The sequence below is a fragment of the Drosophila persimilis genome, unplaced genomic scaffold (assembly GCF_003286085.1).
Source record: "Drosophila persimilis strain 14011-0111.01,24,50 unplaced genomic scaffold, DperRS2 tig00000780-arrow-arrow-pilon, whole genome shotgun sequence".
Taxonomy (NCBI): Eukaryota; Metazoa; Arthropoda; class Insecta; order Diptera; family Drosophilidae; genus Drosophila; species Drosophila persimilis.
In genome coordinates, this window is record NW_020825353.1 from 1,113,263 (window position 1) to 1,139,350 (window position 26,088).

Genomic DNA, 26,088 nt, shown 5'->3' on the forward strand with positions numbered 1-26,088 from the left:
GTGCTGGGATCTTGGCGAGTAAACATGTTTCGAGCTCGGCTTTAAAGTACGCGACTTGCCTGATCGGCTCATCATTATAGTAGCTAGGAAAACCCAAAAGCGTCAACGCCACGAACAAGCGAACAAGTGCAATATCATCCGTCCGTCCCTCTGTCCAGACCAGTCCACAAGGTGAACGGCAGGCGAGAGTTGATCTGAGCTCGCTCTCGGCTCCCATATCGAAGCCGAAGCTCGTCCAGAGAACTACACAACGGCAGAACGGATTTGACTATCAACGGAAGCGCCACGCGATTAAGCATTGAGCAAAATTTCGAAAAATTCCTCACGATGATGCCACCGCAGTGGATGTTCTTGGCTCTTCTGGGCTTCGGCTTCGGCTGCCAGCAGATCCTCGCCAAGACTTACTCCAGCGACTACCTAGGCAAGAGCACATGGATTAATGGATAGATAATCAGTCTTAATCTTGACCGCACTACGATCATCTCACAGATCTTCTCGACTTGAACGACAACGACGAATTCCAATGGGGCGCGTCCGAGAATCAGCTGCAAAGCAATCACAGTGCGTTTAATTTTCTGTCGCGACATCGTCTCCAGAAGCGTCAGGCACCGGATGGGGACAGTGAAGGTGGCTCCCAGCTGCTGGTGAGTAATCAGCTTCCAAGGTTACCCTTCTGCAAGCACCAATCTCTTGCAGGAGAACAAGGATTACGGCCCCTGCAGTACACCGCTGGGTGAGTCGGGACGCTGCCGCCACATCATCTACTGTCGCATGCCGGAGCTCAAGGACGACGTGTGGCGTCTGGTCTCTCAGTTGTGCATCATTGAAAAAAGGTGAGACTCGTCTGCGATCTGTCCCAAACCTGCCCTGCTCTAATCCCCAATCCAATGCGTGACAGTTCCATTGGCATTTGTTGCACTGAGCAGGCGAGCAACTCCCACCAAAGCCCGCAGGTCGTATCCAATCCCGACCAGGAGGAGCCCCGCATTGTGAATCGACCGGAGCAGCGGGGCTGTGGCATCACCACAAGGCAGTTTCCAAGACTTTCGGGTGGACGACCAGCCGAGCCAGACGAGTGGCCCTGGATGGCGGCCCTGCTCATCGAGGGCCAGCCCTTCGTGTGGTGCGGCGGAGTACTAATAACAGATCGCCACGTCCTCACCGCCGCCCATTGCATCCACAGAAAGAAAAAGGAGGAGATATTCGTGAGACTCGGGGAGTACAACACTCACCAGCTGAATGAGACGCGTGCCAGGGATTTCCGTATTGCCAATATGGTTATCCACATCGATTACGATCCGCTGACCTACGAGAATGACATTGCCCTCATTAGGATCGACCGGGCCACGCTGTTCAACACGTACATCTGGCCAATTTGCATGCCGCCGGTTAGCGAGAACTGGGCTGGACGCAGCGCCATTGTCACGGGCTGGGGCACTCAGAAGCTGGGTGGGCCGCACTCCAACATCCTCATGGAGGTGGGTACCCCAAACACTCTCCAAATCTCCTAAAGCTCTTAAGCTAATACGATTAATTTAGGTCAATCTGCCCGTGTGGAAGCAGTCGGACTGCAGGGCTGCCATGACACAGCGTATTTCGGATACAGTACTTTGTGCCGGCCTGCCGGAGGGTGGTCAGGACTCCTGTCAGGGCGATAGCGGCGGGCCGCTGCTAGTGCAGCTGCCCAACCAGCGCTGGGTCACCATCGGCATTGTGTCGTGGGGCAACGGCTGTGGCGAGCCTCGCCATCCCGGTGTCTACACGCGCGTCGATCGCTACCTCGACTGGATCCTGTCCAATGCGGATGTATAGATGCGATTTATGTACATTGGCTTAGGTTTAGCAAATGCTTTTGTATTGTCTACATACACTAATTAACCTGATATCGATGTCAATACAACGATGCAACCCCCAACCCCTAAGCTATGACTACGATTAAGGCCTGAAAGGCATGGCGCTGGATGCACTGGCCGCGCTGGACACCTTTTCGAGGGGCTCCTGATCCGGCGCCGGCAATACTTGGGCCTCGGCCTCGTTTTTGGTGGGTTCGGAGAAGGCGATGTTGTAGACATCCTCGTAGTTGGCCGCAAAGTGAACCTCCAGGCCTTCGGTTATGAACTTGGGCAACTCCTCGAAGTCCTTCTTGTTGTCCGCGGGCAGGATGAGACAGTTGACGCCACTGCGACGTGCCTGAAAGTGGAGATAGCATATTGAATCAAGCTGCATTCTCAATGAACACGCATCTGCTTACGGCTATGGCCTTCTCCTTGATTCCTCCTACGGGCAGAACCTTGCCCTTCAGCGATATCTCGCCCGTCATGGCCACATCCTTACGCACAGGCTTGTTGGTGGCCAACGAAATTAAGGCTGTGATTATGGTGACTCCAGCACTGGGTCCATCCTTTGGTACGGCCCCCTCAGGAACGTGCAGGTGAATGTTTCTATAATGGAAAAAAGGCAAATAGAATGAGAAAGTCCAACGAGTAGCTTCTACGGAGACTCTTACTCCAGCTCCAGGTACTGGTTGTCAGGATAGCGAATTTGAATAAAGTTACGGGCAACCGTAAGGGCTATTTGGGCCGATTCCTTCATCACATCCCCAAGGTTTCCGGTGATATACAAAGTGCCAACTCTGCCCACACCGCTGGCTTCTGATTTGGGGCCCTGGCTTTTCTGTTTGTTCCGTGGCGATGTCTCAATGTACAGCGATGAGCCACCCATGGCCGTCCAGGCTAGGCCCATGACCACGCCCGGCGGCGTCGTCTCGTACATGCGATCCGAGGTAAAGATCTGCTTGCCCAGGAATGTGGTCAGGTTTTCGGCATCCACTGGGAAGTTGGTGCCCTCCTTCTTGACCAAAAGGAAGGCCACTTTGCGAATGACCTTCTCGATCTGCTTCTGCAAGTTACGCACTCCGGACTCGCGGCAATAGCTGCGTATCAGCATATTCAGGGCTTTCTCGGTTATGCTGATATGCTCGTCGGTCAGGCCACAGTCGTTCATCGACTGCGGTATCAGATACTGACGGGCAATGGCCACCTTCTCCTCGGCCACATAGCCGGACATCTCAATCAGCTCCATGCGATCCCTCAGCGGCTCTGGTATGGTATCGATCACGTTGGCCGTGCAAATGAATAGCACACGCGACAGATCGATTGGCACGTCCAGATAGTGGTCCAGGAAATTGGCATTCTGCTCGGGATCGAGTAGCTCTAACAGCGCCGAGCTGGGATCTCCCTGATAGCCCCTGTGGATAGGGAGATTACGAGTATTTTTCGCCACGAAATTGAATCAAGTATTCGTGCCACCCACTTGCCAATCTTGTCCACCTCATCAATGAGCACTAGAGGGTTTTCCGTCTTAGTCTTTTTCAAGCACTGTATCAGCTTGCCAGGCATTGCGCCTACGTAGGTGCGACGATGTCCCTTGATCTCAGCCACATCCGTCATGCCGCCCACACTGAAGCGGAAGTACTCACGATTCAGGGCCCGAGCAATGGACTTGGCTATACTCGTCTTGCCCACACCAGGCGGTCCATGGAAGCACAGGATCTTGCCCTGCGTGCTGCCCTTCAGAGAACTGACGGCGATAAACTCTAGAATGCGCTTCTTGATATCCTCCATTCCGTAGTGATCGTGGTTTAGGATCTCGTTGGCTTTGTCCAGGCAGAGATTCTCAGTGCTAATGACGCCCCAGGGTAGCGAGGTGAGCCAGTCGAGGTAGTTGCGGGTTACACTGTAATTAACAGGAGAGAAACGACATTAGGATGATGTTAAGGAGCTCTCTGAATGGATCGATCTCTTGCTTACTTAAATTCAGAGCTATGACTCTCCAGGAAGTTCAGTTTGGTCAGTTCCTCATCGATGACCTGCTTAATACTTTCTGGAACGATTTTGTCTTTGAGTTTTTCCATATACTTTTCACCGATGGCATCCTTGTCGTCTTTCTCAATGCCCAGCTCCTTTTTGATAACCTTCAGCTGTTCCTGCAGTATGTATTTTCGGTGCTGCTGCTTGACTTTTTCCTCTACCTCGCGTCCAATTTTCGCTTGCAGTCTCGATAGCTCCTGCTCCTTTTTGAGCAATGTCAGGGACAGTTGCAGGCGTTTTGGGATCTATAAAAGAAAAATGTATTATCATACAAGAGAAATCTGTAGCATCAATGAATGCCACATATGTACATCTTCTTCCTCTAGGATATTTTGCAGCTCCTCTGGGTCTCCGGACGACAGGGAGGCACCCAAGTCGCATAGGTAGATGGGGTTGTCCACAACTCGTTGATTCTGATGCAGCATTTGATGGAGACTCTCCCTAAGGGAAAGAGAGTTAAGCAGGAAGATTCTTGGGGTATTGTATGGCTTACCTATACAGGGGATTCATGGTGATGATGTCGCGTAGAGTCTTGATAATCTCTTGTGTTAGCGCCTTGACTTCTGGGGTTTGTTTGTAAACCGGTAGCTTCACATTCTCCACCTCTACAATGAGCACAGGCGGTGATCCGGAAGGTGCAGCAGACTCGGCACCGGACTCTGCATCGGGGGTAGCTGATGTACTCGCTTCGGCATCGAGGGCGGCTTTGGCTGCCGCTTTGATAGCTTTAAATTTCTCTGAGATATGCGAACGCTGTTTCAATTCAAATTCGTCCATTGGGTTTGTGGTGTCAGCGTCAGCGTCAGCGGCAGCTGCAGTCTCTTGTAATTTTTGCTTAATTGCGCGACGCGTTTTACGGCGTTCACTGGACGACTGTGACGTTGTCGATGATTTGTTGTTTGTTGTTTGATCTTCAGCTGGGATGTGTAATTTAATATTAAATAGTGGATAATGCAAAGTTGTCATTTTCACTAAGATCAAGAACATTTGTCACAATTTGTATGGGCTTAGTGTGTGTCTGTAGGTGCTTACCTGGCTTTTTTGGATTCGGCAGATCCTCGACCACCTGTCCTGTGATGCGTATGCGACGATGGGCCAGCACCACAAGGCGCATCCTGTCGCCCAAATCCTGAATCTCTTGGATCTGTGCAAAAGTGCCCAGGTGATAGACCTCGTCCAGATTCTGGACGACCTCCTCTTCCCCGTCGACTTTCTTGAGGAAAACCCCAACGTAGGGCTGATTAAGGCTAACTTTGCGACGCAGCAGATCCATAACAATTGGGTTGGACACCTGAAACATAAGTTGAGTCATGGTGAAGACCACTGGAATTTGACATCTGTCCCAGCATTCGCACTCACCTCCACAATCTTCATGAAGCGCGGAAACAAGGGATTCTTCCGCATGGCCAGCAGCGGAACATGTGGCCATACGTCGGGCACCACCACTGTGGCAGGCAGGTGGGAGTCTCGCTCGGACGGACCTTCTGGTCCCGCTGGCGCTTTCTTGTCGTCGGGATCGTCGCGTCGGCGACTGTAGAAACGCTGAGCCATCACCATTGTCGCGCCATTGAATCTCTCGAGGCGAGTAACTTTATCACTAAAATATTTAGACAAGGCACTTTGTCCCGGGCGAATGCGAGTCCATGCGACTGTCGTGGACAGGGCGCGCATTAGGTGCCGCCCTCGTACAGCGTGAGATATCATTTCTAACCAGCTCGAGAATCAGTAATATTAGAAAAACAACAGAATGATTATGTGACAGGCTGATGAAATAAACCGGAGGTAGTGCTGTGAAGTGAACTAAAATGAAAATATCATATCAAAAGTCAAAAATATCACCCATATCGATATATCGATATAATATCAACAATGAAGTTCGGAGCTGCAAAAATATTCGTTTCGTTGTAAAAAGTTGTGTTTGATTGCATTTAACAATGGTTTCGCGTTTCGATCAGCAAAAGACCAAGCACCAGCTCTTCCATGTGTCCCTCAGCCTGGCCACCATATTGATATGCATGACATACATGCAGTACCGCCGCAACTGGGCCTATCTCGGCAACTTCTGGGACTCACTGGTGGTTCCAATTGTCTTCATCGGCGAGCTGCTGAAAGTCGTGCTGGCCCGTTTCTATGGGCGCATTGAGGATGGTGTGCTGACGGTCAAGCAGCGGCAAAAGAAGGCGGCATATTTCACGGCACGCGAGCTCGCGGGAGGATTCACGCTGCAGTTCCTGTGCACGCTGCTGTATGCCTTCAGCTGCATCATTTTTGGTGCACCGGTACTGGGCAACTACGAGGAGACCTTTGTCCTTTCCCTGCTGATGACACTGCTGACGGTGTCGCCCACGGTGTTCCTCTTGGGCGGCGGCGGTGCCCTGCAAGTGTGCTTCTGCGAGAAACCGGACTTTGTGACCAAGTGCGAGGAGACGGCCCTGAATCTGTTCAAGTACAATGCCCTGGGTGGCATCCTGGGGGCCTGGGCTGGCAGTGTTGTGGCCCCCCTGGACTGGGGACGCGACTGGCAGGTATATCCGATACCAAACATCATCGGAGCTCTGCTGGGCAGCGCCATGGGCAATATTTATGCCTGTACGCATGTCCTTTATGCCACGGCCCGCGTGTACATGACCAAAAAACGTGCTTAAAAACAATAACAATAAATGCTATTAATCCTGCCACCAGATTATTACGTTGCGCTGCCACAACTCCGACATCCACAACCACACACTGATCTGATTCCGATACACGTCATCATCTCTCTCTAGTCAGCAGCTTAAGAACTACCAAAAAGCAATTAACATACTTTAATGTTACATGTTTAAGCATTTTATTAGAGTGTAATATGAATGAATTCTTTTTTAAATCAATCAACTAATAAACTAACAAATCATTAATTTAATCACAAGCGACAAAGACACAAAGGTTCCCTTCCGTTCCCGCCCATCGATCGAACGAACCCCAACTGAAGCGTTCCGATATTGATTTTAAGGATTACAAAATGAATGGAAAATGCTTTCGGTTTAAAGCCTCAGTAACCTCCTTCAACAAATAAACCACAAATTGAAGACAAAACTGTTTCTCGTAAGAGCATGATCATCATAGACGATCCGACACAAAACATATTTAACACATCGTGAGTTAGAAACTAGAGAAAATTGTAGGACAAATCTTAGCCCTTGGCAGCCAGCACAAAGCTCTCGTCCTCCAGCAGGCAACGTTGGCCCACATAGTTCTCATTGGGCTCCCAATAGTCCTCGTCCTCATCATCGGCCAGCGGCTCGCTGGCCTTCTCATTGCTGGGCGCCACCTCAGGCAGCTGAAACTCTCGATGTTTGTTGGGGGCATTGTCCGAGGACAGGCGCCTGCGAAGCATTGCCTCGGCCGCCGTGGCTGGACAGTGGCTTGTCTCGTAGAGTTTGTACAGCTTGACGAAATGCAAGCCACTGGCAAGCCGAGGTCCGCCCTCCTTGGCCACTATGGCACTCCAGCTGAGAGCCATCGTGGCGTGGGGCACATACCCCGCAATGCTGGCGTTGAACTCCTCTGTGCTGATGCTGGTATTGAAGAACACGGTCTCCTCGTTGGTGAGGAAGCTGTGCGGATCGTCCAGCGACGGCATGTGCTGCTCCACCTGCTGTGCATGCTGCGCAGGCATAATCTTCAAATGGGAGAGCCGGGTCTGCAGCAGAGTTTTAATCGTGGGAATGTCGTTAAAGTGTTCCTTCTGGGCCTTCTCCTGCAGGCGGAACTGCAGGCTGCAGAATTTGGAAGACCTGAGGCACTGTCCACCCGCCTGTCCCGCACTGACTCCCATACTGTCCATAACTGCAATACAAGGAAGTCAACCATCAGGAAGGTGTCATTGTTAAGCCCCTTCCCCCACTTACTGTACAACTTCTCTGGATTCAGATCGTATTCCTTGGAGTACAAGGACAACGTGTTGACGTACACTTCGGTCGCCTGAGCTGCGTGCTGATTCCGCAGGTTCAGCTCCAGACCCAGTTCGTTGGTCACTGCGTTGCTCACGAAGCACGTGGAGTCCGCTTGCAGGCAGCTCTCCACCTGCAGGTGCCAGATGTGACGAACCAGCCGATACTTGATGGGGGAATTGGCACCCACTGGCAATGAATAGTAGAAGAGCAAGCGCAGCGTGAAGGGTCCATCCTGGTGGGGTGCCTGCAGCCACATGGAAATGGTATGGCCCTGCTGTGCCTCCAAGGCCGCCTGGCCAGGACGTTGAAGCAGCCGGAATACACGCTGCCCGCGGATTTCCTTGTCCTTGACGAGCTTATCATTGGACAGATCACGTAAAGCTGTACAGAAAACAGTACTCATTAATCGTAAATATACAAAACGGCATTCGATTCCATTCAATTTACGTACAGCTCTTCATGGCCAGCGGCATTTGGTGGTGCTGCTCTGACTGCAGCGACAAGCAGCGCGGCGTGTCACAGCCCAGATAAATCTCCTCAATGGGGGCTATGCCCAGATTGCGTAGAGTAATGGAAACGGGGAGAATCTCACCAGCCAACAGCTGGGTGGGCACCGGACTGAAGCTAACACTCATGGCGGGCAATTGGGGGACCAATTTGAGGCTCAACCGGTTGTCCAGAACAGTCTGCGAGGATTGCTTGGCCGTGGCAGGCCGGATCATTTGCGTCTCAAACTGCAAGGAGCCGAGCAGACTGGCAGAGGGATCCGCCGTGGCTGCCACACGGCACACAACGCCCAGAATGAGGAGGCGTCCGGTAAGCTTCGGCGTTAGCTTGAAGTAAACGGTTTTCTCGGCCTGTTCGGCCAGCTCAAAAGATGCCACGCAGCTGGTCTTGATGGCCACTTGCACGGCTGCTTTGCTGGCGCTGTCTGCGGACTCCTCGTAAATGCAGGCATTCGACAGCACTTCCTCGTTGTCCAGGGTGAGTTTCCAGAGCAGATCGATCTCGGAGAGCGCTATGCTGCAGCGAACACTGTTCGAAAGGGTAACTGCCAGCTCAATGGGCTCCCCCTGCACAGCCACGGGCGTCTCCAGGGCCGGCTGCTGCTTGGTATACAAATATCTCGAGGGCTTAAACACAAACGGCTTATTGGAGGCAGCCGTGATCACCAGCATCTCCTCAATCTTGTTCCAAATGGACTCATCTGCCGTCAAATTGGAATTGATGTCGATGTTGGTGGCTGGCAGCTGCGGCGCCTGAGCTGAGGGCGATTGAACCAGGGTCAAGACGCGCACCGAAGATTGCACCAGCTGGGGCAAGGCATGCGGCAGTAGTCCCACCTCTGGACTACGTTTGAGTAGCTCCTGGAATACACAAATTGTCACTAAATCGGATCGGGATGATCGCTGCTGATTCCCACTCACATTCTGCGTCTGGATGTACTCCTTCAGGAAGCTGCTCTGCTGCGCGGAACTCTGCAGGCTGCCAGGACGCAAGAGGTGGGCAAAGGAACGACTGGCCTCATCGAGCTGCTTCAGCATATAGGCCTGTTTGGCCACCGTATACTGTATATGATCCTCGGCCAGGCTCCACTCACGCTTCTGGAACACCTGGTAGGCCTGGCGGTAGCAGCGATACGCGTGCTTTCGCTGTCCGGCACGAGAGTAGCGATTCCCAGCCAGGACAATGTGAAAGGCATACTTCCTGTGCATGGCCGGTTGGGTCACCAGAAAGCAGTAGGCCGCCTGCTCAAGCAGCAGGGCGGAACGAAGGTCCGACTCCTCGCTGGTCATGCGTATCAACTGCTTGGCCACGTCGCTATACAGACGCGCTGTCTTCAGGCACTCCATGCTGAGCAGCGTTGCCCGTGTGGCAAATGCCTGCAATCTGCAATCGAAAATCATATAAGAAATTGGTTTGATTTCGAAGGGAACACGAAAACCCACTTGCACACGGTCAGATAGCAGACAATGGCATCCTCCATGTAGTCGTAGGTTTTGCGGTGCGCTGTGCCCAGCATGAAGGCGGAAAGGGCAGCCATTTCGAGGGCACCCGCATAGTATTGCCAGGCCGAGTCCGCATTGAAGTCCCTCTTGGCCTGGTGGTAGGCCTGAAAGGCCAGATTATAGTGTCCAAACATAAAATAGAGATCGCCCAGCTTTCTCGTTTGCAGCTCCGCGGATTCGTTTGTATAGATGACTGCGTTTTGATTGTTTGCTCCTGCTCCCGGCTTGCTGGTGACGAACCAACGCTTCGTGGCACTCAGCAGGGACTTGCTCACTCCCTTCTTGTTGGTCACACCCTCGCTGAGAGTGGCCACCAGGTGCTCGATGTATGGTATCAGGGCACGCACCGCATAGTCCTGCACAAAGTGTCGCACGTTGTCAACGTCCCGCATGGTGAGACAGCCGCCGTGCGGTGCATCCGCCTCCAGATCGCTGGCCCACACATTGGGATTGATGGTCTGAGAGGCAATGCTCTCGCTGCTAATGCTGAACTTGGAGTTGATGGCCTCGGTGGCGCTCTCCTGCATTGGACTCAGGGGATGCAGCATGGTCAGGTCGCTCTCCTGGGCATTGACGCCCTCCAGCAGCTGGGACATCTGCATGGAGGGCATGCTGATGACCGACACCGCCTCCTGAGGGGATTTCGGGGCACTCAGGTCAGTGGAGGTCAGCGTGGCATCGCTCTTTGGCTGCCTCTTGATGTAGGACGCCCAGTAGTCCTGCACCTCTGCAGCAGCCTGGCCATCCAGCGAGTTTATGGACACTAGGAAGCACTTGCTGTCGCCAAAGGTTGACTTGAGCAGCTCAAATCCCTGCTGGGCCTTGGACAGATCCCCCTGGCTGGCCTCGTGCAGCACCACATAGCTGTTGAGTACTTCGTTGGGCTGGAACCACTTGGGCAGCTTCTGGGGCTGCATTTGCTGGATCCGCTGGGTCAGCTTGTGCGCAGTCTCTACAATTTGGGGATCGGCACTGGACAGCACCAGCAGGCAGCTGAGCAGGTGGCGGGTGAACTCATGCTCCGCTGGGAATTGCACAGTCAAGAACGTCTCGCGCCATTGTTCAAACCAAGGCTCCGACGTCGGCAACTCGAGGTCAATGTCCGCTGGGGGAGTAAGAGGGGAGGAGGGGGAGTAAGTGTCGAAGCCTTTTGGGTGTGTTGTCACTGCGTCCTCACCTATTGTAGCAACCTTGGTCTTGTCATTGTGGGCATTGGTAACCGATTCGTTGAGCATTCGGCGGGCCAAGACTGTTTGCGGCGGCCGCCAGTCCACATCGCAAAAGTTGAGCCGCAGTCCCCGCACAGAGACGCTCGTCCCAGAGACATCGCGAAAGTGTGCTGCGATACAGGAACGAGGGCAAAAATATTTTTCCAAAATTTCATATTGTTTACAACCACACCCCCCTCCCCAACGCAAATCCTCTTACCATCGTTGGGCAGTTTGGCGAAGGGCTGGAGGAGGTCCACAAAGGAAAGATTGTTGCGATGGCAGATGTCATCTGCCAGACTGCTGCTCAGCACGCCGATGAGCGGTGAGAAGATGTTCTTGATTATGTCGCGTGCATTGTAATTCTGGCCCGTCAAATGCAGCATTATTTATTTTATTGTCACTATTTTGCTCCAAATTGCACCCAATCGCACCTTGGAGCGTTTTATTTCGATATATCGAACCAGCTGATCCAGATCCGGAACCAGTCGACTCTAAGCATAGAGCGGCCACACTGAAGCGCGGGAAAGGCTGTCAGCTGTCACAATTCCGCAGAATTTTACACATCCAAATTGTACACAAAAAGCAATATTCATAAGATTAACAACGAAAAACTATTCACACTCAAATTCTTAACGTATTCGTCTAAACACGCTTTATTACATACGTCGTGTGTCGCCAGCTATTTCATCAGCGCACGCCATCCAAAAGAACCACCGCTTGCTGCATCTGAAAAAAGTCAGAAAGTCTCGCATAGTCCCCCAAAGAAAGAGAAGAGTCCCGAAAGTACAGTCATGGCCAAGGTGCACATCACGAATGTTGTGGTGCTGGACAACCCCAGCAGCTTCTTCAATCCCTTCCAGTTCGAGCTGACATTCGAGTGCATTGAGGAACTGAAGGAGGATCTTGAATGGAAAATGATTTACGTGGGCTCGGCCGAGTCCGAGGAGCATGACCAGGTATTGGACACCATCTACGTTGGCCCCGTGCCCGAGGGTCGTCACATATTCGTCTTCCAGGCCGATCCGCCAGATGTTAGCAAAATTCCGGAACAGGATGCCGTAGGCGTCACTATTGTGCTGTTAACGTGCTCGTATCGCGGGCAGGAGTTTGTGCGCGTCGGTTACTACGTGAACAATGACTATGGAGAACAGGAGATGCGAGAGAATCCGCCAACCAAGCCACTGTTCGACAAGCTAACGCGCAACATACTCGCCAGCAAGCCGCGCGTCACCCGCTTCAAGATCAACTGGGACTACGGCCACACCAACGGCAATGGCAATGGAGTGCCAGAGAACAACGGACACAGCTATGATATGATGATCGACGGTCCATCCACATCGCAGGCGGCCCAGACCTCTGCTCAGCAGCAGCAGGATGATGACAATAGCCTGGCCATGCCCATGGAGAACGGCATTAAGGCCCTCAACGAGAACTCAAATTCACTGGCAATGGAATGTTGAGAGGAGAGATTCTTTCTGGCAGTCCAACTGCAACACACACAAACACACACTTGAGTGGGCGCAGACTTGAAGGAAACTCCCCCCGCGCAACCTCAACCCCTTAATTAAGCAAATGATTAAATATATATGTATACATTAAATTTACTTACCTTATCTAAATTGTGACTTTTTTTTGTTGTGTAAAGAACTAGCAACCGTTTGTTTCTCTGTCACGTCTCGTTGTTCGATATAGCATTCGATTTCCATTATTTTCCATGAGAAAGCGAAAAAAGTATGTCAAAATCCAAAGTGAATCAGCAGGGGCTTCCCTACTCCTTCTCCTGCGCCACTCCCGGCGCCAGTCGGCTGCGGGCGATCTGGAGCAAGAAACAGGCGACCAGCAACAGGTGAGAGGCACAACACCAGGGCCACTCGTGGCGCCCCCCAATGATACCCCGTTCCCTTTCAGCTATTTCAACAGGTACGCACATCCGCTCTGCCCCAATCATTATGCCGCCAATCCACTGGACAAGCCCTATTATAACGAGTATTTGTGGAAGTCATGCAAGAAGCGCAGGTGCAGTGCGTTGCGCAGCAAGAACCGTGTGGATGTGGAGGCCGATTCCATAGGCGTTGCCGTGGGCATGGTCTGCTCCGAGTCGCAGATTGCAGGACCCCGGAGCTTAAAGGGCAGCCAGCACGACGAGATCAATTCGTGCAACTTTGCCACGTACCTGAAGGCCTTCGCCCTGGTGTACGTCCTGCCGGAAGTGGAGTGGACGGCGGATAAGATTGACATGCTGCTGCAGGAGGGCGTTGATCTGTTAGAGGCCAGCTCCGAGGGGAGTGAGGCGACTGCCGAGCGGAAGGAGGACGGCATGAACCCGCCACTTCTCCGGCCGCAGATCTACACGGATGCTGAGAATCGCATCAAGCGCAATTTCAGCCTGGAGGGTCACACCTTTACCCTGGCCCTAGAGTCGCGCTATCTGGGCGATCCGAGGCAGCCCATGGAAACGCAGCTGCCCCACACTATCGAGAACCTGCGCGACGTGCTGCAAACCTTCTTCCGCACTAGCCACTACTGCCTGCTGCTGACAAAGATGGGTCACCTGCTCATCTGGAAGCGGCGCAACGTGTTCTTCGTGCTGGATGTGCAGGGCAGACGCAAGAACGATCTGGTCAGCGACAAGGCGAAAGGCGTGGCCATGCTCGTCTGCCTGCACACCATCGACAATGTTTACTATCTGGTTAGCCAGCTCAGCGGCATCTCGCCAGAGGATGAGTTCACGCTGCGGGAGCTCGTGGTTGTCCGCCTGGTGACGCCCGACGGCACCCTCTATCTGAGGGACACTGTCCAGCGGGACATGGAGTTTGAGGTGATCAACAGCAACTACGCCTATCTGAAGGGGAATCTCCACTTGTCCCTCAACACGGCCGATCCTCTCCGCAGTCGCAGCAGCATAATGGTGGCGGTGGGCGCCATTATGGCCTCCAAAATCGACCATCCGGCCACCTGGAACCACACCATGTTCGATCGCCTCATCTGCTACGGCGTCGAGCTCTGTCGTAGCTGCTGGGGCGACCGTCTAGAGGAGCAGCGGCCCATCAACTTGGACGAGTTTCCCACACAGCTGCGTCTGGGCCAGTTTGTGGTGGAGCTGGAGCTGCTGCCCAATGTCCGGGCGGGAAACTGGCGGAGCGTGCTGCGAGTCGTGGGGACAGAATTTGACCATCACGTCCGCGAGACCCTGAAGGAGTTCGGCAATGCCATCTTTCAGATCAACAGCCAAATGTACGCCGTGTGGACCAAAGGCGACTTCTACTACCTGCTCGATGCGTACCGCCACACGATTGCCGACACGGCCGTGGAGAAGGACAAGGGAGCCTGGTCCACGGTGCGCATGTTCCGCGATCCCCTCACCATGATCAGTGTGTTCCACCAGCTGCTGAAGGAGTCCAACCGGCCGTCGCCCTACCACCTTCATGCGGTGCGCATCAAGAACCTGGCCGAATGCCCCAAGGGCTATGCCCTGGCCCCCCTGCCCGATGACGACGACACGGAGGTGCAGTCTATTAACGAGACGATCCTGTTTAACCAGCTCGCCACCAGCTCCGGTCACGTGCTGGCCGCCTTGAGTGACTACGAGGAGGACCTCTGCAGCCACACCGAGGACAACAGCGACATCGAGAACTTCGAGCTGCTGGACAACATCGACGACGATGAACCAGATTTCGACTGCGCTGAAGAGTGCGAAGATGAAGAGAGCGAAGGTGACGAGGATACGCAGGCCCGTAACGTAGGCCACAAGAAAAAGCCCAAAAAGGAGCAAAATGAGCTCAAAATCTCAAAATCAGTATCATTCATCGCAGTCCCGAAAAGCCAGCAGAAGGGGGGAGACCGGGAGAACTCGCGTTTAGCTTCCGGACAAACTCAGACCTTCTCTGCACCGAAGGCCAAGCCAGCCAGTGATGCGAAGGACCAGCGCCCATCTTCAGGAGAATGTCCGCACTTCTTGGCACCCAAGGAAAAGCCATGTAGCTGTCAGACTGACGTGCGGTCTGCACCTCCTGAAAGGACCGAGCACCACTCCGTACTGCCAGCAGAACAGTCCGTCACTGCTTCAGGAAGACCTCAGAGCTCTTCCAAGCTAACCAGCACAAAAAGGGATATAATGAAGCCTTCTGCGGGACCATCAAAAGATTTGGCGTCGTCCCTGGAGGAAATCAGGGCCACCCGTAAAGGCATAGTGAAGAACTCGGAGTTCGACTCCGAGCTAGATGGAAAGATGTCGTGTCCCAATCAACCCCTCAAGGTGGCGCGGTTCCAGGCCAAGACGTTTAAGCAGAAGACTTGCCAGCAATCCTGCTGGTGCATCGGCAGGAAAGGGAAGAGCCAGGAACCACCTGAAGCGAACAGCAAGCAAGCGTTTCAGGCGACAAGGTTTCCCGGCTTCTGTCGGGAGGCCCATATGCTGGCTGTGGCCGGGTCGGAGAGCGGCACTGTGGAGAGCCTCAAGCGTCTGCTCATCTCCTCCTTCCAGGCGGCCAATCGGGTGCTCACCATGACGCCCTGGGGCAACTATGTGGTCTTCAGAGTGCACACCAGCTCCGAGTCGGGATCGAGATTTTATGTCTTCGACGGCTGCACCTGCAACATTGATCGCTTCCGCCACTTGGATCTGTCGTGTGGCACGGCCGGACTGCTGCCATTTGGCAAATTGTCGCAAGTCGTTTGCCACATGATCGACTCGCGGGAGGTCAAGGCTTTGGATGCGCTGAGCACTCGTCTGGAGGCACCCTGCAGGAGATTCGAGCATCTATTGGCCCGCAATGCGTAGGACTCCTGCCAGCTGATAATTCAGTTTATAAATTATTTACAGCGTAATACAAATTTCAAGTGTGTTTAGATATCTGCCAAGTGCCCAACCAACGACAGGCGGTCAGTTTTTCAAGCAAAAATTCAAAAAGAGACTGCCGGAGAATCCAAAAATAAAATACACGGCAGAGCGGTTGTCGGGAGCAATTGGTAGCCCATTATCTGTCAAATCTATTAAGAAACGATTCTCTTTTACTGTAGAGTCTTCTGTTGTAGCGTTTCTTATTTGTTTTCCATTTATTATTATTGCTAATTCGTATGAGTCGTTAAATTTAAACTTAATATTGAGTACATTTACATAATGCAGAGAAATGTCGGCCCGGGTGGGACGACGACGCATCTTACGATAGCTAAACATCCAACTAGTGTATAAATATATATATGTAGAATATATATAATATATATATTAAGTGTATATAGTATTATTTTTAAATTTGTAATTCGTTTTGCAGCTGATGAACGCTTTCCAGAAAACAGAACAGTCCAGAACAGAGCACGAGGCCAAGTTTTAATCAATGGTTTTCCCATTTTCTGGAAAGCATTCATTGGCCGCGTCATAGCCGCGGTCAGATTTTTACCAGGATTTTCATTCAATATTCTTAGATTGTATTTTATTTTTCCCTTATTCTGTTGCTTTTATATTTTGCATTTTAAGGCACTGAAGCTTTGAATTTTGTGCATATCGAAAGAAAGATATTCTTTTGGATAACTCCTCGCTGCCACCATCCAAAAGCGCGACTACAAAATTATACAAATCGCTTCGAAAAAAACATGCTTCTTTCGAGAGTTCTTTAGCAAATTTCGTTTATATAAAAAATATCCCTGACTATTTTCGTCTTCATAATTCCCTTGCCCTTCTATCCATCTGTTTCCTATATAAGTAATTTTTTGCCTGAGGCCGATTCAATTATTTTGTTGCTTTGTAGGTTTTGTTGTTGGGTTTCGTTTTGTGGTTCAAGCTCTTGGGATCGAGAAAAAAAACTATGCTACGCCTAGGCCCTAGGATCTAAAATACATATACAATTAGGTAATTTTTTAAATATATTACAAAGGCAGCTCTCTCAAAGGTCAAATATCAACTAGGACTAATGCAAAAAAAAAAATTATATATTCAGCAACATAGGAAGTGCATGCGATACGAATACGACACGAAGAAAAGATTGCCCCTGACCCCGTAGAAATTTTCTGTTTGGTTTCGAGTGTGGGACGTGCATTCCGAAGCGATCAACGCACACACGGGCACAACATACACATACAAATAAATTATAGAGAGAGAGATAGATGATAGATAGATAGACGGATCTGGACGTGAACATAGATAATACCATTAAAAGTGGGGGGCGATTTCCCGGTTGAGTATATATATAGTAGAGATAGTTGTTGTACAGCGACCGTGTACAACTGGTTATGTTTAGGAGTTTTCTCGCTTAGGCTAGAACATATCGTACTAGGTTAGACCATGTTGACGGCGCCATCAGCCTCGAATGTGGGTATGGATATAATGTCGCTGCTGCGCACCGCCCCCATGGGTAGTGTGGAACCCTTGGCTTTGGCTTTGGCTTTGGCCTGATCAAAATCCAGATCCACCTCATCATCGTCGTCGCTGGAGCTGCTCGAATCGTCGTCGCCTTCCTCGGGCTCGCTGCAGCTGTTTGTGGAGGTGGATGTGTTTTGGGTTTGCTTCATGGCCGACGCTATATCCGTATTGCTCTCCAGCGTCGAGTGCTGGCTGGACGGCGAGTGACTGTACTCGGAGGTATTCTCCTCCTCGTCGGAGACAATGACCACATTGCGTTTGTGGTGTATGGCAATCTTCTGGGACATCGGTGCCTTGTAGCTGCGCCGCGGACGCATGCCTCGGGCAATGGGCAGGCGACCAATGCTGAAATGAGAAATGTCACAGATGAAATCTTGGATCTTGGCTTGCGCATATATCCCACTCACCTTCGTCTCCGCAAGGCGTACTTGCAGTCCGTGGTCTCGCCCTCCTCATCAGACCAGCTATCCTGAGCATTGGCCTCCCCGCCATTGGCATTGCCCCCGATCGAGGAGGGGCCATTGGGCCCATTGGGATTGTCTCCCTGCGGCTGCTTCCTTCGCTTGCTCTGCGTGCTGCTGCACCGACTCAGGCACGGACTGTTGCCAGCTTCCCTGTGATCCTCCAGCGGCGAACCTACTCCTCCTCCGTTCCCGTTCTCAGTGTTTGAGTTCGAGTTCGTGTTGGACTGAATGGAGAGGCGGTTCTCGTTGATGAACTCGATGACTTTGCGACCCAATCGATCGAGATTCTCATTGTCGCTGCAACAGTCGGTGATGTCCAGGCGCTCGTTGCTGTTCATCACATCGTCGTTCATCAGCTGGTCCGGACTAGAGCAGGCATCCTGGTACGTCAGCTCGCTGGTACTCAACGAATTGCCATTCGACGGACTAGTGGGATTCACGGAGCCTACTCTGCAGGCCTGGGCCTGAGCCTGAGCCTTGGCCATTTTCTGGACTCGTTGCAATTGAAGCGGCAGCTGGCGATGGTTCGGGGGTGGCACATCAATCGGCTGAGTGCGGGGCAGATCGGCGCTGGGACTAATGTCCGTTTCACTGACATCCATGGCGTCGGTCTGTGTATGTTGCTCCACCAGCTGTACCTTTCGATTCTCCGGCTCGCTCTGGTAGCGACGATCGCGCGTCGGGCTGTACTTGGGTGGCGCTCCTAGCGAGTCAGAGCCATTGCGTCGATGGCCGCGCTTCTTGTTCTTGTTTGCCATGCTGCTGCCTCCGCATCCGCCACCGCCAGGAATGATGTTGCCCAAATACGACTTTGGCTGGCAGTTTCCGTCCAGCTGGGCATACAGCACGCACTTTATAGGGGACTACGGTCAAAAAAATTGTATTATTACCATTACTAACGAACAAAATATGGATTGCTCACCTCCGGCGTGGTCTCTGGATCTGGTGTGGTGGAAGTCTGCTGCTGGATGGCGGCCGGCGGACCGTTCAGTCGTCGGCGGTAGTGTTGCATCTTTTTGAATGTATTGCCAAAGCGCCGCGAGGGCTTATATCCGTTTCCAGGCAGCTTCCGTTCACGCCTGAAAAGTGATTTCAAAAGTCAACAAAAGGGGTTCGAATCTGTCTTAGGAGAGCAGAAGATAGCACTTACTCGGCAATTTCCTTCTCCTTCTCCTGCAGCTGGGTCATGCATTCGCTGAGCTCAACGAACAGCTGGTTCGTCTTCTGCAGCTTGTCCTCGTAAACCATGCGTATGTCCTGGGCGTGTCGCCACTCGGCTGTGCGCCGCTTGATCAGATCCTGCTCGTACTTGTGTATGCTGGTGCCGTTCTGGGTGATCTCCTTCAGGTGGGAGCGCACCTCCTCCTTCCACGACTTTTGCGTCTCAAAGTACTGCTTCTCCGTCTTGCGAAGCAACTCCGGTCCGGCAATGTCCAGGTGCGACAGAATCTGCCGGAATGAGGGACGATTTCTGGGCTTGCTCTTCCAACAGAGCTTCACCAGCAGCTTAAAGCCCTCCGGACAGGTGCTGGGTACGAGAAGCTTGAGCGAATTGTTGCCCACACCCCAGATGATGGCCGAGGAGTCGACATCCTTGTAGGGTATCTCGCAGGTAAGCATTTCCCAGAGCACAACGCCGTACGACCAAATGTCCACCTTCTCCGAGCAGGGCTCATTCCGTATCACCTCGGGAGCCATCCAGGCCACGGTGCCCGCGAAGCTCATCTTGGTGCTAATCTCGTTCCACTCGCGACTCGTCCCAAAGTCGCTAATCTTGACCACCTCATTTGTACTAATCAGTATGCTGAAAGGATTATCCCCCACAGAACAGGATACGTTAAATCCGAATCTATATGGAGGAAATCTACTGCTGGATTGGGTGCACTCACTTGGGACTCTTCAGATCTCTGTGTATGATCTTGTGGGAATGCAGATACTGCATTCCCTGGGCAATTTGCTTGGCCCACGAGACCAAGCGGGACGGCAACATAACCTGCTCCTCCTTGAGTATATTCTGCAGCGGACCGTACGGACAGAACTCCATGATGATGCAGAATACCGGCGACTGAGTGCATACTCCTCTGCAAGATGGATCGATCGTTTAGATGGAATTACACTCGTAAAGCTTACACTGCTGCCAGCAAACTCACTTGAACTTGATGATGTTCTCATGGTCCAGCTTCCGCAGATGCTTGATGTCCGTTTCCTTCAGCTCCTTCACCTTCTTCACGGCCACAATCTCGTTCTTCAGCTTGCCACTGAATACGGCGCCTTGTGCCCCACTGCCCAACCACTCGAGATCCGTGATGGACTCGAAGGGTATTTCCCAGTCTTCGCTCCGCTGACTCTTCACCTCGATCACGCCGCTCTTGCCGATGAACGAGAGCACAGGCTTCATGCAACCCAGCAGCCCATACATCCATCCTATGGGCTTGTCCGGATGCCCGAACGCTGCCGCCGCCCCGCCAATGTTGTGGGGCCAGCGCTGTTGACACGTGTTCTCTGCACTGCTGTCCGTGATCTCCCCGTAGTTGGTGTGATGCTGCAGATGCGGCGGAGAGTCGAGATCGGGTGACTTGAAGGGTAGATCTGTCGCCGCCAGTCCTAGGTGTCCGAACTCATCCTGCAGACAGGCCATGCTGCAGAAACCAAAGGAAACAAAATACCATTAAGATTGGTAAGTAAACATGTTAAAGAATCACTATTTCCCTACTGCCTGCAATTCCCGCTATTTACTTATCGATATTTAAGTGTTATGTTTTCAAATGCGATAAGGAACATTGTGCCAACGCCAACCCACCCGATCTACAACCCCTGTACTATCTACCAATTTCTATAAATAAATGTGATTCCCCCGCCCTAACTATTTACCTCCTACAAACAAATAACAATGGGGATGGTGTTCCCTTCCATTCTAATGATCTGATCCAATATTATCCGGCGTATCTTCGATTTCCATAAAAAGCGAACGTTGCTAAGCGAAAATACTAATACTAATACATATGTACATATATCCATTGCGTGATAATCAAACTGTTGTTTCGGGTTTTGTTTTCATGTTTACACACGTCGCAATAATTTTTTGTACCCTTGCAGAGGGTACTTTTTATTGCGTCAGCCGAAGAAGCAGGATGTCCGACTTTATATAGCTGATAATCGGACATTTGATCACTATACGATATATGTATGCCATATGCCATGTGAACGACAAAATATATCACAATTGTTTTATGATTGTTATAAATCTGACGATCTCCAAGGGTATTCAAAGCTTCGGCATTCGAAAATCTATTGTTCCACTCTGTTGTTTTCGTGTGGCCGACACAGTGAACGTGCAGAAAAAAGAGCGAATAATTGATAAAAAGCCGTGCAAATAAATATTAGTGAAGCGATCGCCCCACCCACCCCTCGCCTTTATTTCAGTTCTGGAAACTGGAAACACACATACACGCAAAAGCCTTCCTGTTGCCGTGCTTGGAATTCGTATTTGCTTTGTGGTGCGATAAGATAAGCAAACACAGGAGAAGTAGACTCTGGGGGGGGGCAGAACGGGCAGCAGAGAGTAGCGACAGCAGCCGCAGGTGGAAAAACATTTATCGCAACAACAACCACCGAACGACCGACGCGTAGAAAGTCTCTCACGGGACCGACGAACAGGCAAATCACCAGTTACCCACACACCCAATCAAAGAATCTACCGTTCTTTGCAGATTTATTTGGTGGCTGACCATACCTATAGTCATCTCACTCTCGCAAGCGCCCAGAGGGCAGCCGCACGCATAACAAGTGTCAAAAACCTTTTATACGAGCATTGTGTTTATTTATGAATTTGTGAAAAGTATTAATTAAGCCTCGAAAGTATATATGTACATAAATAAGCCGCCAAGCCGCACAGCACGTTTTGACCTTTGCCTGTGACGCGTCGTAGTTCATAGAACGCGGAAATTTGGCGGCATGCTGCGTTCTTCTTACCCGCGTCATTCGTTTCGTGTTTTTTTTTGCACAGGTCAGCGAGAGTGCAACGCACATAACGGTAAATGGTTTGGCTGGCTGCAGTGTGGTGTGACTCAGTTTAATGTGGCTTACCTCTTTTCGTTTGTGATAATCTTGTCCGGCGGCTCGTTGTGGCCAAAGAATGATATATAATAGACCATGGTGAATGTGCTTTGCTTTCCCTTTCCCTCTCTTCCTCACTTAATTTCAATTTCCACGGCCAATTGTGTTTGTTTTTGTAATTAGTTGTCGAGCACTAAGAATCTCATTCATTCATACACAACGGCGACGACGTCGACGGCGCTGCATTAATGCAAATTTTTACGCTTGCTTTTCGCTGGCAGCAGTTTTTTTTTACGCACAGCAGCGGCAGCGTTCGGGGCGGCGTTACAGTAACTCTTGATCGTTTCGTTCGTGCCAAGCACAAGCAGCCACCGCACAACACACACACACACACACACACACAGGCTGGCCGAGTTGCTGCTATTTTTTTGTCGCCAAAAAAAATGAAATGACGTCAAGGTAAGTTGGTAAGATTTTGTTGTTGGGTGTCTGTGTTAATTACAAGAGCAAGAGCACAGCGCTAGCCACTTTCGCAGGCTATGTGTTGTAGTGCACGTGGATTGTTTAAGAAACTGTAATAATTTCACGTAATTTCAAAATACTGCGTCACAACAACCACAAAAAAAAGGAGACGACACAATAGACTGTCAACTGATTTGGCGATAAGCAGCACACACACGCTCACGCACACGAACGAGCACACATTAAGGCAGGCTCACGATTTTTGCGACAACCGTCAGAAACGATTGATTTTTGCCAACTAAATGGTGAGCGGTAGCGTTGGAGCATGGCCCCAAAGCTCCCTATTATCAGCGTAGCTTTCGGATGTTGTGCTCTCTGGGCTCGAACAACTCTCTTTCTCCCTCGCGGTCGGTCGGTCTCTCATCTTTTGTTATCACGGCCTTTTGTTGTTGTCAAAGTGACCAAATTCGCTAATGCCTGCAGTCGGCTGCAATCTGTGCGGCCCCTTTTCTATGCCGATGTGCTCTCTGGTCACACTCGAAACCAGTTTTTGTAGCAGCGCGACATGATCCGCACAGGCAGGTGTTTGCATGTGTGTATCTATGTGATGCTTTGTGTAACAAGGAAGTTTTAGTCGCGCGTCGGCAAAGATCGGTTTTCTCTCTTTGAGTACGTTTGCTTTTTATCATTTCACCACAATTTATTAATAGCACGTGTTTGTTGAAAGCCATTACTATTCCTTTATTTTGGGTGCTATTTTTGCATAGATTTCCATCTGAAATCATTGAACCCAGCCTATTCTACGGAAAACCAGGAAGCTATTTCCCTAATTTGGTATCTAGACAGCTGATTAATATCTAATTAAGTTTTTTATATCCTTTCAGGTGGGTATCCTGATGTGTCGTGTCAATAGTTAAGCGTATTTGCCATTTTTTATATAAAATAGCATAGCTCAATAAGATTAAATGGAAACAATCGATTCGCAAGGGTATCTAAAGCTTCGGCCCCCGAACTTAGTATTGTTCTTATTTGATATTGAAATAAATCAATTAAAATGTTTTTGGGAAACTGATCGAGCGACCTGTTGAATATTTCCGAGCCCGCTTTCGGAATCTACCCGAAGCGCTAGAGTTTTTTTTCTCAGTGTACGTACGCTGAAGGTCGATTACCTCGCACTTGAGCACGATCTGACGGAATTTTCTTATAAAATGATTTAAAATAAATGCAAGTATTTTTTTTTTTGTAAATCGTGCGAAACTTACCTTCTTCGCAGGTTATCCGTTTGATCCAGCGACAGGTTGGGACTACTGCCGTGGTGTCGCCTCCGGCCGTACAATTGCTGCCGGGAGGCGGTAGCGGCGGCGACACTGACCAAATCATCGCGACTCTTGCTCAGACTGTCGCTAAATGGTTGCATTGTCCGTGAGAGAGAGTTTTAGAGTGGTCTGTGGACTCCTTACGACATGCTTGGCTGTTTGGTGGGGGGGTTTATCTGCGGAAGGTCAAGTGATTTGGTATCAAAGGTTTCAGAACCTCGGTGAACTCCACACAAATTCGCGCGCTCGCGCATTAACCTGTAATCTTTTATCAATGAACAACGCCAAAGCACACAAAATCAATAAGAGACGACGTCAAACGGCAAAATGCGCAGGATGTGCCCTGCGTACGAGAGCGAGAGAGAGGGCGAGCGGTCAAAGTCGTTTGTTCCTTGTCGTCACGGGGAGAGCCCACGCAAATTCAAGTAAGCTTGTTGTAGTCTACTAAAAGATACCCTCTATATAGATTTCATCTCATTTCTACATATCTACAAGAGTATTTGGTAGTATCTCACTCATCCCATTAAAATTAGTTACGCTATGTACTTTCATGTATTTTTATCTGTCCATTTTTATCATCCTGATCAAGACTCCATATCTATGATTTTGAATGCTTCCTTTTGCCTGTTACCCTTTGCACCCTTAGCACGGTACCTCGCAAGCCATAAAGTCAAAGCAGCAAAGAAAGCGTGAGATTTTGTTCGCATGAACAGCGATGAAGAAGAAGAAGAAGAAGAAGGAAGAGTCGGCCACCTTTCAGTTCAATAATTACATTTGTCAATTTCACATTCCGCATAACGTCCAATTGTACATGTGTATACATACGGTATTTCTTTCACTTTCAAAGTGCAGTCTGAGCTATTTTTATGATGCCTTTAAAAGGCAAATTACAAAAAAGAACACACTTGCACATACACCATCGAGTATTTCTGCATGCCTGTGTGTGCACATACATTCACATGTTCGTATGCTTGTATGTACATGTGTAAATCCACTTCTTCTGCTTTTTGCCTTTGCCGTGCTTTTGGTGCTGCTGGTTCTTGGTTTTGTGGGGGTTTTTTTTTTAAACTTGGCTAAAGCTAGAACATAACAAAAAAAATGACATTTTGCCACACACACCAATACACTTTTTTCTCTATTTCTGTACTCCTCTCCGACTCTCTCGCACACACACACACACACACATGGCACACACCCACACGGACACACGTTGGAAACCTTACAGCGCAGCTTTGTGCTGTTGCTGCTTCCTCTTCTTCGTTGTGTTCCCTCTTTCAGAGAAAATCAATATACAATTTTTTATTTGCACATTTTCACAGTTTCGCACAAGTTTTCAAGCCATTTTCCCCATGGAAATTGTATTCTCCATTCATTTGCTTACATTTATTTGGTCTTTGTGGGTAATTTTAATTGATTTTTGCTTGAAATAAAAAAATTAAAGACTGGTTTCTGGGGGAGCCCAGTTGCGCTTTAGATAACGAAACGGAGAACGCGTTATTCCGACCCAACCGTCCGCACCAAAGGTAGATACAAATCAACTACAAAAAAAGTGGCCGAAGCTGGCTTTAGGCCGAAACCGAGACCGCCGCGGAGAGAGCACAGCGCACAGCACCACAAAATTGGTATGTACCGCCGTGAGCTAAGCCGATTTCCTCCCTCAAAACCAGTTTGGAGCGCAGGTTGCACTGCGCATGTGTGTGCCCAGAGAGACGGACAGAGAGAGAGAGAGAGAGAGAGAGAGCACGAAGAAGAGAGCAGAGCCATGGCCAACCACCAAAGCACTTGCAAGGTACTTCGGCTGTCTGTTGTTGGCATGGGAAACTGGAGCTGGCTCCAAAAAGCTTCGATCCAAACATGTCCGATCATGTTTGCAGGCCAAAAAGCTTATGCAGCTGCGGCGACAACAACGAAGCTTTTGGCGTCAATGCGAGAAATGGTAAACAAAACGCGACAGAGACCGATGATGATAGTACTTCGAAGTCAAGATAGTATTTACTTTAAGGCTTTAAGCGTACGCACATTTGTGTATATGTACGTACATATGTATGTATGTATATGTATGCATACAAATCCTGGCGATCCGTTTTTTTTATTACCTCAATCTCGGAGACTATAAGAGCTGGAGACATCAAATATGGGTTCCGGGCTTTAAAGCCTATTATCTATTCATCAATCAATAATAATAATAATTTTATTGATTTTAAGGCCTCAGTTACATTAGCTCCAATGTAGCTTTGTACCTAATAGTTGTTCAAATAATAAAGTTTTTAACTCTTTTACACTGGAAAAACTCATTATTTTTTAATACGTGATTGAATTTCCCCCGGCGACAGTTTTATTTTTGGAGGATCATATTATACCTTTTCATAATGATTCTGTTGGCTGATAAGAGTCATTCTGTCATCAAAGTATTG

General features: G+C 50.2%; 7 protein-coding genes across 9 annotated transcripts; 4 read left to right on the forward strand and 3 right to left on the reverse strand.

Annotated features, from left to right (window-relative positions):
- The first annotated feature begins 88 nt into the window (after nt 1-88).
- Nucleotides 89-1,915, forward strand: LOC6602357 (venom protease). The gene is made up of 5 exons (XM_002027400.2): nt 89-421; nt 490-644; nt 697-833; nt 899-1,478; nt 1,540-1,915. Exons 1-5 carry the CDS (start codon nt 328-330, stop codon nt 1,810-1,812), a joined length of 1,239 nt encoding a protein of 412 aa, XP_002027436.1. The 5' UTR covers nt 89-327; the 3' UTR covers nt 1,813-1,915.
- Nucleotides 1,834-5,601, reverse strand: LOC6602358 (lon protease homolog, mitochondrial). Of its 2 annotated transcripts, none has more exons than XM_026992794.1 (9): nt 5,229-5,601; nt 4,902-5,160; nt 4,363-4,786; nt 4,181-4,310; nt 3,810-4,114; nt 3,313-3,735; nt 2,507-3,247; nt 2,252-2,441; nt 1,834-2,190 (listed from the first exon to the last, which is right to left on the reverse strand). In XM_026992794.1, the coding sequence occupies exons 1-9, from the start codon at nt 5,571-5,573 to the stop codon at nt 1,936-1,938; spliced, it is 3,072 nt and encodes a 1,023-aa protein (XP_026848595.1). In that variant the 5' UTR covers nt 5,574-5,601; the 3' UTR covers nt 1,834-1,935. The 2 variants fall into 2 exon arrangements, with proteins under 2 accessions (XP_026848595.1, XP_026848594.1); XM_026992793.1 differs by having other exon boundaries at nt 4,363-4,840.
- Nucleotides 5,602-5,768: 167 nt separating this feature from the next.
- Nucleotides 5,769-6,768, forward strand: LOC6602359 (glycosylphosphatidylinositol anchor biosynthesis protein 11). Its single transcript, XM_002027402.2, has one exon. It carries the CDS (start codon nt 5,804-5,806, stop codon nt 6,512-6,514), a length of 711 nt encoding a protein of 236 aa, XP_002027438.1. The 5' UTR covers nt 5,769-5,803; the 3' UTR covers nt 6,515-6,768.
- Nucleotides 6,680-11,444, reverse strand: LOC6602360 (trafficking protein particle complex subunit 8). Its single transcript, XM_002027403.2, has 7 exons — nt 11,239-11,444; nt 10,988-11,149; nt 9,751-10,915; nt 9,229-9,691; nt 8,253-9,168; nt 7,757-8,182; nt 6,680-7,694 (listed from the first exon to the last, which is right to left on the reverse strand). Exons 1-7 carry the CDS (start codon nt 11,402-11,404, stop codon nt 7,039-7,041), a joined length of 3,954 nt encoding a protein of 1,317 aa, XP_002027439.1. The 5' UTR covers nt 11,405-11,444; the 3' UTR covers nt 6,680-7,038.
- Nucleotides 11,445-11,579: 135 nt separating this feature from the next.
- LOC6602361 (histone chaperone asf1) lies at nt 11,580-12,640 on the forward strand. Its single transcript, XM_002027404.2, has one exon. The coding sequence runs from the start codon at nt 11,813-11,815 to the stop codon at nt 12,479-12,481; it is 669 nt and encodes a 222-aa protein (XP_002027440.1). The 5' UTR covers nt 11,580-11,812; the 3' UTR covers nt 12,482-12,640.
- Nucleotides 12,641-12,754: 114 nt separating this feature from the next.
- Nucleotides 12,755-16,021, forward strand: LOC6602389. The gene is made up of 2 exons (XM_026992653.1): nt 12,755-12,867; nt 12,930-16,021. The coding sequence occupies exons 1-2, from the start codon at nt 12,755-12,757 to the stop codon at nt 15,799-15,801; spliced, it is 2,985 nt and encodes a 994-aa protein (XP_026848454.1). The 3' UTR covers nt 15,802-16,021.
- Nucleotides 16,022-16,057: 36 nt separating this feature from the next.
- Nucleotides 16,058-25,206, reverse strand: LOC6602391 (mitogen-activated protein kinase kinase kinase 13-A). Of its 2 annotated transcripts, XM_002027407.2 has the most exons (8): nt 25,056-25,206; nt 23,621-23,850; nt 19,991-20,479; nt 19,730-19,921; nt 18,991-19,644; nt 18,763-18,919; nt 17,784-18,703; nt 16,058-17,721 (listed from the first exon to the last, which is right to left on the reverse strand). In XM_002027407.2, the coding sequence occupies exons 2-8, from the start codon at nt 23,773-23,775 to the stop codon at nt 17,292-17,294; spliced, it is 2,997 nt and encodes a 998-aa protein (XP_002027443.2). In that variant the 5' UTR covers nt 23,776-23,850; nt 25,056-25,206; the 3' UTR covers nt 16,058-17,291. The 2 variants fall into 2 exon arrangements, with proteins under 2 accessions (XP_002027443.2, XP_026848453.1); XM_026992652.1 differs by lacking the exons at nt 23,621-23,850; nt 25,056-25,206 and adding an exon at nt 21,927-22,625.
- Nucleotides 25,207-26,088: the final 882 nt, after the last annotated feature.